The 11,168-nt window shown below is 40.4% G+C and overlaps 1 protein-coding gene across 1 annotated transcript; it reads left to right on the top strand.

Moving 5' to 3' along the window:
• Window positions 1-499: 499 nt before the first annotated feature.
• Window positions 500-4,495, top strand: LOC134929112 (C-C chemokine receptor type 5-like). The gene is made up of 2 exons (XM_063924918.1): window positions 500-623; window positions 2,548-4,495. The coding sequence occupies exon 2, from the start codon at window positions 2,602-2,604 to the stop codon at window positions 3,721-3,723; it is 1,122 nt and encodes a 373-aa protein (XP_063780988.1). The 5' UTR covers window positions 500-623; window positions 2,548-2,601; the 3' UTR covers window positions 3,724-4,495.
• The last annotated feature ends 6,673 nt before the right edge of the window (window positions 4,496-11,168 follow it).

Genomic DNA, 11,168 nt, shown 5'->3' with positions numbered 1-11,168 from the left:
GGCACGAGTGATCAGCCATTTGCGCGTCACTGTCTGTCAGCTAAACATGTGGTGGCCAGCATCCGTGCTATCCTTATTGACCACACCCCCATCTCGTTGAGGGGTGGTAATAGGGATAGACTACTTTTACAGAAGGAATCCCGTTGGATCTTTAGGCTAGGAACACTGTCCCCTGGTGGCCTTAATGAAAACCTGGGATTACAGTGTTTTCTTTAGGCTTATATAATCTTTAAAGGTATTCCTATATGTTCTCTGTAGGGGAGGCTGCTAATAGCTAATAGCTAATTGTTAATTATTATTGAGCAAGTCCTGTTTTTTTTTCGCAGTAGAAGGATTTAACACCAGAAGTTCTGAATATCATTATTGAGACGAGATTATGGTGACAGTTAGGTATTGTCAGGATTTCCCCCTAAACGATGATATCTATGTATTTTAAATGTGCTGTCTTATACCGTATTTTTGTAGTTTTGTATGTTTTTTCCTACAGGTTTTATGGGAGCCTGTAATTGATTAATGTTTGTTTCCATGACGATCTCCCTGCCCCGCGGCGCACCGTGACGTCATTGCCCAGCGACACGGAAGTGTGCAGCATGTGCGGACGGTCGGTGGCGCCGTGAAGACAGGTGAGTACAATCTCTGCACTAATGACTTTTCCTGTGGTGTATTTAAGTGTTGTATGTGTATGTTTTTATTGTTGTCTAGCCCTGAGGACGGGGTGCTTTTCCCCGAAACATGTAGGCAAATAAAGGAACTTCTTTTTGCATTTACTAAGCCTGCTTGAGTGCCACCAATCTTCACACTCTAAATTATATATATATATATATATATATATATATATATATATATAATTTTTTAAATAAACCATTTCAGCACAAAAATAGCATAGTATAATAGTGGGAGAAATATATAACAATATATGTGTTCACATAAACAGGTAATTAAAATGTTTGAAAACGTGTAAACAATACTCATAGTAAGGATTGCAATTTCTGCTAAGTAGCAGTTACTGCAATCAAATAGTTGCCCCATAGAAATTGAGAAATAACGCCCATTGCAAAAATTGCAAATACATCTCAATATGCGGGCTGATTGCAAAACCATACGCAATTACCTGCACATCGAAGATTTTTCCTATTGGCAACAGGCAAAGTCATCCACAATTTTTGCTACACAAGAGGCTGGAAGTGGTCATCGCTGACGTCAGAGGCCCTCCTTAAAAACGCCTGGGTACGCTTTCATTTTTTCAGACACACCCAGAAAATGGCGGTTTATGGAATACAGCGGCTGCATTGTGATCACAATCTGTACGCATTTCTAGTAGCTATTTTTGCTGGCGCAGTGCGAATGCTGCACATGCGCAGATGTTCGATAATCAGCTGGATTGCCATTTGCAAATTTTGCAATCCTTACTGAATAAGGTCCTTAATACTTATAACACCAAAGGGGAGAATTTAATATGGTGAGAGAATCAGGAAGTGAGAGATTTTGTGAGAGTTCTCCCGCCCCGCCCCCATTTGGCCCCCCAACACTGCGTTGCAGCCCCCGAACGCCTGCTGCTGTCAATCACACTGCGTCCGCATCTTTCCGGGATCTGGCAGCAACGTGTAAGGTCATGCATGTGCACTGTGGCCAGTGCGCATGCGCAGGACAACCTATTGTAACCACTGAGTACAGATGCGTGGCTGTGTTCGGGTCTGAATGACCTCCTAAATCTTGTCTAAAACACCAGGAAAAAAGCAATTAAGACTAAAATAAAATTTAAAATCCTTGTCAAAATTAACCCTGAAATTAGGGTATTAAAATTGTAAGAACAATTATGTGTTCAAGATATTTACAGAAAATAAATATGACCAGCTGTGAAGGAAATAGGATTGTGTATTGCACTTGTTTGCTATAACAATCTTAAGGCATTAATTTTTATATGATATATGGGAGCACTACGGTAAGTCTGATTCGGTATGGAACACATTCTCAGCCTATTGAGCCTAGATTACTAAACACATAGCTAAAGGTATGCAAACTTCTCAAGGGGATTTTAATAGAAACATTCTTCAACAAAATCCATTAGAGTATCATTAAACTCTTTAAAAAAGTTCTGACTATAACATTGACTAAAGTAGACTGATATGGAAACTGAAATCCACTTACTAAAGCTTGACTAAAACAAAGCAAAAGATAAAGGATAAAATGTGACTATAAACCAACTACAATTTTACCTAAGCGACTAAGACTAAAACTTGGCTTAAGGCTAAATCCTTGTCAAACTTAACACTGCCCTGGAAACATGATATTGCACAGCCTACAATGATCCCCTTTAGAAACTCAGTTAACTTCTTTTGGCAAGCCGTTTCATTAGCAAATGATCTAATTAGTGTCCCTCTACCCGTTTTATACCTTCATGAATGCCTGTCTGCTGCAGGAGCATACCATTTTGCTTGCATGGTGGGGTAGTGTCCAATCATGTTTGTCTACATAGTGTATTTTAATATTTGTTTCATTTTTAGTAGTCCTAACTAACTTATTGCATTATATCTCTATCCTGTTTAGAACCAATAATTATATGTCAACAAATGGGTAAAACACTCAACATATGCTCAGAAAATGGAGGCATCTAAAAGGGAAGACAACTCTACAACTGACAACTGTACAGAGGGCCTGAATATCTTTAGGATTCCACAAGTCACAAATGAAGATTGTAAACATATTAATGTTGTTGCTGCTCAGATTTTTTCAGATATATTTTATGTTTTGACATTCACAGCTATTGCTATTAATATTCTAAAAATCCTCAGCACAGTTAGAGGAGCTCAGAAATGGACGACTTCTCACATATACCTAGTAAATATTGCAGCTGCCCATATCATTTTTCTCTTGCCATGTCCGGTGTGGGGCATGTATTTAAACCAGCAATATGATTGGCATCTGGGAAAGTATGCATGTTCAATAATGAACTTCACCAATGCTTTGGGACACTTTGGAGGCACTTTACTGATCTGTATTATTTGTGTTGACCGTGTTGTTTCTATTCATTTCCCTGTGACCTCAATCCAATATAAGAATGTAAAGTTTGGTAAAATGGTGGTCATGACATCATGGACACTAAGCACAGTCATAGCTTCATTAAGCTACGTGTATACCCCATTCACTGTTTATGGGGGGTCTAAGCATTTGTGTGGTGCCATGAATATTGGAAATGCACTAAGCTTTGCCTCAGTGTGGTCTTTTACAATGTTTTTCGTTCCTAATATTCTCATTCCAACTGTTGTAATTGTTCCATGCTTTGTTAAAATAATGGTGTATTTATGTTGTCAGCAAACTAGACTACCCTATGATATGGGGAAAGTAATCAAACTGGATATTGCATATATATCATCATTTCTTATCTTGTGTCTATCATCTAGCTATGCTATTCTTATTGTTTGCTTTGTATATTTGACATCCCCATCTTGTCATGATAAATGTAGGTGGGCCAATGTTATCAACTTGCTCAGTGAAACTGCCAGGCTGCTGAATGTTTTCAATGCTGTCATCAGTCCATTCATATATTTGTCAAAATTCAAACTGGGCCTCTGCACTAGCCTGTGTGACTGCACCAATCTGAAGCTGTGTTCTTGTGAGTGCTCCCAGCAGCCACCAGCTCTGGGGATACAAACTCTACAACTTGTGTACATTCCCTGTGTCACTGATGATCATAGTGAGCTGAAGATAAATGCACATTGTTGATGGTATAATTATTAGCTATAAAAAAATATTATACTAGCTGTTCTACCCGTTCTTCACACAGGAGTTTCTAATTTTCACGGTTTTAAATATGAGTGTTAAAAATTTGGTAAATCTATAGAGATGTAATTTGAGACGTCTTAATGTAAGTAAATATTAATCCATGGTTCTTGGCGTTACCTGAGGAGCACTCGTAGCAGATACGGTAAAAAGTGACAGGAACATTTTTGTAGTTTATTCAATTCTACATACAGTACTGGAGGTGCAATCCAAATTTTCATCCGATTGTCCATTTGGGTGTTATCGTTCACGCAACGCAAACCACGCATAGGTAATGACGTCATTATGTCAACCCCCTTATATAATATTTTATTATGTACTGTATTAAGTTATTACTTCCTATTATATCAATGTCTCATAATACCAGAGTATAATAAATTCAAAGATCTACAGCATATGAAAATGTTAAACATACCTCTGTGTTCTTTAAGGCTGAAATTCAATAGCATAACCAAAGTGTCAGAAAACTCAATGAGTTGATGGATTTCCCAGCAACCATTGTGGTTTGGTACAACTTAATTAACGGTTGCAGAGTCACCAATGGACTAGGGGACATCAAGTTCCAATGAATGGTAGTTCCAGGTGTGGGTTATGGAGGACTGCAGCAGTCTGGAGTCTCTTGAGAGTTTCAAATTCGTGGTGTTCTTTTTTATATCATTGTGCAGTATTGGCTTCTTTCCTAGTAAGAGGTTCCACAGTGGAGGAAATCTAATTAAATGACTGTAGTTCTTGGCAAACCCCAAGAAACTCTGAAGTTCCTTCAGGTTCATAGGAGAAACCCGGCTCACCCGTCATGTGACCGCTGCTGGGTGAAGATGGGGGATGCGGGTCACGGTGCTGCCCCGGCTTCCCTGCCGGGGGTCACAGCGCCGGCTCCCTCCCTGCAGTCCCAGTCTGTTGCTGCTGCGGTAGGCAAGGGACACTGCAGGTCGCCATGGTTATCAGGGATTTTGTTTTGCCTGCCACTAAATCCCCGGAAACCGCTCCATTTTCATGCAAAGATATGTCTTTTTTTATAGGCAATCTAATAGGATAGTCTGTAAAAAAATATCGGTGAGACATCAGAAAAAGTGCAAAAATGGCAGATGTTGTTTCACCTCTAATTGGATACCCCCCCTAAGCAGTCTATTGAAAATTCACATGATCCTCCGTTTATCCTTACCTGGTCTATATTTATAAATTTCATCTGCCTCATTTATATATATCCAGCTGGACTTTTATTCATTACCATTTACATGGTTCAAATTTTATATGTATGGTTTATGTGTCATCATTTTTACATGCTAATTTATTGGATGATCAGCAGCGCTGATTCTATTTATATTCTAGTCTGAACACAAACACATGTTTGCAGTGACCAGTTGGTTTTGTTTAATGAAATATCTTTACAATAAATTAATATATGGTGTCAATTGGTGGCGTTTTCATCCAGCACAGTTTTTCTCTTTTCTTAAGGAGCAAAACAACTACAGACTTCTTGCAGAAAATAGCTGACAATTTCATATAGGGTGCAGGAACATCCTCAACAGCTTCAGAAATCACTCTGATGCACAGTTTAATACAGACAGGCTGACAAGTTTGCTCCAGTGAAGTATCTTGCCTTAAGTCCATCTGATTACAGAGTTATGTTTGGACAGCTAATGATACCACCGGACATGATAGAAAATGAATTACATAATTATTTTCTGGAAACTTCTAAAAGACAAGGTGGGAGGGGCTGTCTGATATTTGATTTAAAACCCCTTCCAGGGCTACGCCTACATGCCAGGCTTAGAAACTGAAACCGGGGCAGAGAGGTTTCCTGTAGCTCCACTATCAATTAAATCCAACAATTCAAGGTTCCACAAATAAAAAAAATTAAAAAGAGCAACCCTTGTCACTGGTAGGAACCAGATGTTGCTTGTTCGTTTCTTTATATTTCATCCCTTCCTTCCAATATTTCTCAATTTCTAACCTTAGGGTAGATTCACTATTACCTTAGGTTTTGGAAAATCTTTGTAGGGTTCCCCCAACACTTTAGTTTTAGGTTATGCCTGCTATTTTTTTTAGATATCAATAAAAATTAAGTCTTATTATTCACTATTGATGTATCCCCAATAAATGAGTGTCCCTATAGGAAGCTGCTATTGCCTTTTTGTGTAGATTATATTTAGCTTCTGGGTTGTACCTATTACCATCTATATCATTAGTGATTATAAAACTGGAACTTAATTGGTAGTTTATCTTATCTTTCTTTAATGATGCTGTCTAGTGCAGGAATCATACCCTTTCTCCTTGTGTATAAGATGGGATATCCACCAGGTGGAAACTATGATCATACTAGAATTGAGTCCAACCCTCCATGATAACTCTGTAACCTTGAGTGTATGTGCATCTGTTTACGCCATGGGAGTTTTCAGAAGCAGGATGATTTGGGTGATCTTGGCTGAATACTTCAAGCGGCAGTAATTTAAACAGCCTGCTTTTGCCTTTTAAATAATTGTTGCTTTAAATATGCAGTTGATTTGGCTGGAATCACGCTGCTTCATAAAAACTGGGACCCTATTGCATAACTCTCAATGTGACCTTTCTTTCTCCCTTTGGAGAATAGTTTTCAAAGCTTGGAGAGAGATAAAGTATCAACTCATGTTGTTTTACAGGCTGTGTTTGAAAAATGAGTTAGTAGTTGATTTGTTGGTACATTATCTCTCTCCAAACTTTGATAACTCTCCCCCTCTTTATGTATATTTAATTTTGTATGTGAACCTCTCTCATCTGTTTTCCACACCCATTGTATTTGTGTTTCTGCATTGTGGGTGTCTTATCTGTTCTTTCTCCCCCTTTGTGTCCATCTCCCTTACCCCTCTCATTATGCTGTATCTACGACACTTTACAACTTTACCCTCATTTCTACTCTTAACTCTGCTGCCCTGTCCTTCGCTTTCAATCTTCACCAATCTGTCCTGGATCATGGCTCTCTTAAGTCACATGATACCTTCAGAAATGCCTCCAGACAGTTTTAAAATATTGCAGGAAATCAAAGGTTGATGCTAATTACCGCCATTTTAAGTACATGCTCACTTCCTATAACTCTGCTAAACACTGTTACTTCAAATATTCGATCTCTTCTCAATCCTCCAACCTTTGCCATGTATTTGTAACCTTCAACACCTGCCTCCCTCTCTGCCCTTGACTTCACTACCAAAGTTGAAGTCATCACAGCAATACCCCCTTCAGTCAATCTGCATTATCCTATCCTCATTCCCGCTCCCTCTAATTGCCCCCTTGACCCTATACCCTACCACATTGTTCACTTATTTTCTATTTTCTCCAGATGATTACATACACAAGGCATTAAACCACTCCTCTGCGTCCTACAGAGACACATTTTTTTGTCTTATTGGACATGGGTCCCCAAAAAGGATATAAATGGTTTTCTGATTACTGACTTACTCAACTGCTGGAAGGGAAAGAGGAGAAGCTACCGAGGGGCTCACCAAAAAAAGTTGGCAACTAGTGATAGAGGATTACACACCGCACCAACCTCTCACATCCCCCCCTTCCCACCTGTTTATGATGATATTAGGGGGGACATGGAGGAGATATCGTACAGTCATGTGAGGTTGGGAGTTGTGACTATCCTTTCCCTGATGGGAAGGCAGGTATAGGCAAATGAAGGTTTCTATCTGTTTAATGATACCAAATGATTGAGTGTGTCATTTTCGGCAGCATCAAACACAACTAAACTTTAAAACTTTATTACAAGACACTAGAACTGACGTTCCAATGTTTTACACATCAAGTGATGAAGAGGAATACAGCAGTAGAGGGTTTGCGGAACAAAGGAACTTTATCAAAATTCACTGCAGATTCCGAATTGGTAAAGAAAGACTGATCTTAGAGACAACACAATTGGGGCGGTATTTAATTCTATTCACCTCCTTTCACACCCGTTCTGTTTCTGCCCTCAGGGGTGTGGTATAATAATTTCCGCTTGTTACACCCGGGGTAGCAAGGCACCCAACCCTTTACACAGCTAAACCTCATTACTATGGGCGTGATATCGGGGATCATTTTAGAAAGGAGATTGGGTGTGATATATCATTTGAATACCGCCCTTGGTATGGATATTCTGCATGGTCAGATCATACACAAGTTCAGTAGTACTTACAGGATGTGTTTTTTATTCTCTAAAATCCTACATGTCTGCAGTGAAACTAGCATTCCAAGTGGACCCCAGTGTATATTTCCACAAAGCACACCTGATGAATATGAAACAATACAGAATACTATTTGGGCTCAAAGAGATCTCAGAAAAGCATTACTGCAACCTGTAGTGAGCACATTCAGTGCACTGGTGTACCCAGTTCAAAAATTAGATAGTAGCACCCCCTTTATCAACAGTTGTCCTGGATATAGTGAGAATTGTGGAAACAATCGCAGAAACAGTGGGAGAATGGCATTTTGTAGTATATTTAGACAAGGCATTTTTCTCCATTACTATTGCTCTGAAAAGCCAAGATCAATTTTCTTTCACTTGGGGTGACCATCACAATACATACTGACTATGATCCCACAAGGATACCTTCATTCTTGATGGGCCTGTGGCTAGAGACATACAAATGCCGAGAAATGTGACATTTCCTGTATCATTATAGTGATGATATCATGATTTTGAGGGAAACAAAGGCACAAGTAGCAAGTAAGTTAGAGCTATTAACTTCTCACAAGACTCAAAGAGAGTGCAGTGAAAGTGCAGGAACCTATACAATGTGTGGCTTTAAGGTAATGTTGTGAACTGGACCTTCCCTGAACCTGTTCTGGAAACGATTACAAATCTAGCTACTGTTCTTCTACAACAGCAAAGCAAGCACAGATTTGAATAGGAGCAGGGCCGTAACTAGGGGGAACCTAAGGGGGCATGCACCCCGGGTGCAGGATTTGAGGGGGCGCCAAGGAGTTACAGAGGAGCAGGGTTACTTTGTTTTCGTTTTTTACCGGCAGTGCTGTGCTGCTCCAGTGAGACAGCAGACAGCTCCCAGGGTAATGTATCTGATCTACCTGTCTGCCCGCAGCTGGTTCCGATGCTGTGCGGGAATCTCCTATGTCGGCTACTGTCTTAAACTCTTTTCTTTGCCATGCAATGCTGCGACTAGCGTCCGGTGCACCGTACAAGGTATAGAAGTGCACTGTGCTCCCTTTTAGCAGTATTAACCTCCGCTTTGCCTCCCAGATGGGGGCATTTGGTGTAGCATATAGGGGTGCGTAGTATTTTTTTTTGGGGGGGGAGGGGCAGAATTACTGCCGTGCCCCGGGTGACAAAAATCCTAGTTTCGGCCCTGATAGGAGTGTTGTCGTTGTGCCACAGTTGAGGCTGATATTGAGGCCAATATATGTACAATGTTACCTGGTAAAGAATTAGAATTTGTGTGGGCAGAAGAAGAAGCTGTGTAGTGGAAGAACACACTGACTCTGGACTTCTTCACCATGAATTTATTTAGTCAGGATGACCACAGACCAGTAACCATTACAGAGTAAAATGTTAACAGCACTGTCACTCACTAACAGAAACCTACTCCCTAGTCACCAACCAGCTTTCCCGGCGTCAGTCATTCAGACAAATGGCCCAGACAGACCTTTTTTTCACGCCAATTTTCATTGTGCTTCATCTGTGACTTTATATATATATTTAAAATAGTGATGAGCGGGTTCGGTTCCTCGAGATCCGAACCCCCCCGAACTTCACCCATTTTACACGGTTCCGAGGCAGCCTCGGATCCTCCCGCCTTGCTCGGTTAACCCGAGCACGCCCGAACGTCATCATCCCTCTGTCTCGCGAGATTCGTATTCTATATAAGGAGCCGCGCATCACCGCCATTTTCACTCGTGCTTTGGAGATGATAGCGAGAGGACGTGGCTGCGTTCTCTTAGTTTCTGTGTTCAGTGTGCTGCAAATATCTGTGCTCAGTGTGCTGTAAATATCTATGCTCCGTGTGCTTGCAAATATCGGTGCTCAGTGTGCTGAAAATATCTACGTTCTCTGCCTTAAAAACGCTCCATATCTGTGCTGCATTGTAGTATATAGTAGGAGGACAGTAAAGGATTTTGCTGTGACCACCAGTATATATAGCAGTACGGTACAGTAGTCCACTGCTCTACCTCTGTGTCGTCAAGTATACTATCCATCCATACCTGTGCTGCATTTTAGTTGTGCGCAGTAAATAGTAGGAGGACAGTGCAGAATTTTGCTGTGACCACCAGTATATATATAGCAGTACGGTACAGTAGTCCACTGCTCTACCTCTGTGTCGTCAAGTATACTATCCATCCATACCTGTGCTGCATTTTAGTTGTGTGAAGTATATAGTAGGAGGACAGTGCAGAATTTTGCTGTGATCACCAGTATATATATAGCAGTACGGTACAGTAGTCCACTGCTACATATATACTGGTGATCACAGCAAAATTCTGCACTGTCCTCCTACTATCCTCCTACTATATAGGAGGACAGTGTCAAGTATACTATCCATTTATACCTGTGCTGCATTTTAGTTGTGTGCAGAATATAATAGGAGGACAGTGCAGAATTTTGCTGTGACCACCAGTATATATATAGCAGTATGGTACAGTAGTCCACTGCTCTACCTCTGTATCGTCAAGTATACTATCCATCCATACCTGTGCTGCATTTTAGTTGTGCGCAGTATATAGTAACATAGTAACATAGTATCTAAGGTTGAAAAAAGACAATTGTCCATCAAGTTCAACCTATTTGTGGTCTCCTATGCACGATTATTTTAGAAAATTTTGACTGAAGTTGATGACTGCCGTTATGTTTTACCCCTTTTTTATAATAACCATAGTGCGTGACTATGCCCCGTAACCCTGGATATCCATATCTATTAGGAATTTATCTAACCCATTCTTAAAGGTGTTGACTGAGTCTGCCATTACAACTCCCTCAGGCAGGGAATTCCAAACACGTATCATCCTTACCGTAAAAAAGCCTTTACGCCGTATTGTGCGGAATCTCCTCTCCTCTAACCTGAGCGAGTGTCCACGAGTTCTCTGTGTTGATCTAACCAAAAACAGGTCCTGCGCAAGATCTGTATAATGTCCCCTTATATATTTGTAAATGTTGATCACGTCCCCTCTTAATCTCCTCTTTTCCAGTGTAAACATGCCTAGTCTTGCAAGCCTTTCCTCGTATTCCAGCGTCTCCATACCCTTAATTAGTTTGGTCGCCCGCCTTTGAACCTTTTCTAGCTCCAGGATATCCTTTTTGTAATAAGGTGCCCAGAATTGTACACAGTATTCAAGGTGTGGCCTCACAAGTGATTTATATAACGGGAGTATAATACTCTCGTCCCTAGCATCAATTCCCCGTTTTATGCGTGCTAATATCTTAT

Source organism: Pseudophryne corroboree, chromosome 5 (assembly GCF_028390025.1).
Source record: "Pseudophryne corroboree isolate aPseCor3 chromosome 5, aPseCor3.hap2, whole genome shotgun sequence".
Lineage (NCBI taxonomy): Eukaryota > Metazoa > Chordata > Amphibia > Anura > Myobatrachidae > Pseudophryne > Pseudophryne corroboree.
The sequence above is the reverse complement of the archived record's forward strand: the minus strand, read 5'-3'. Positions and strand labels throughout refer to the sequence as shown.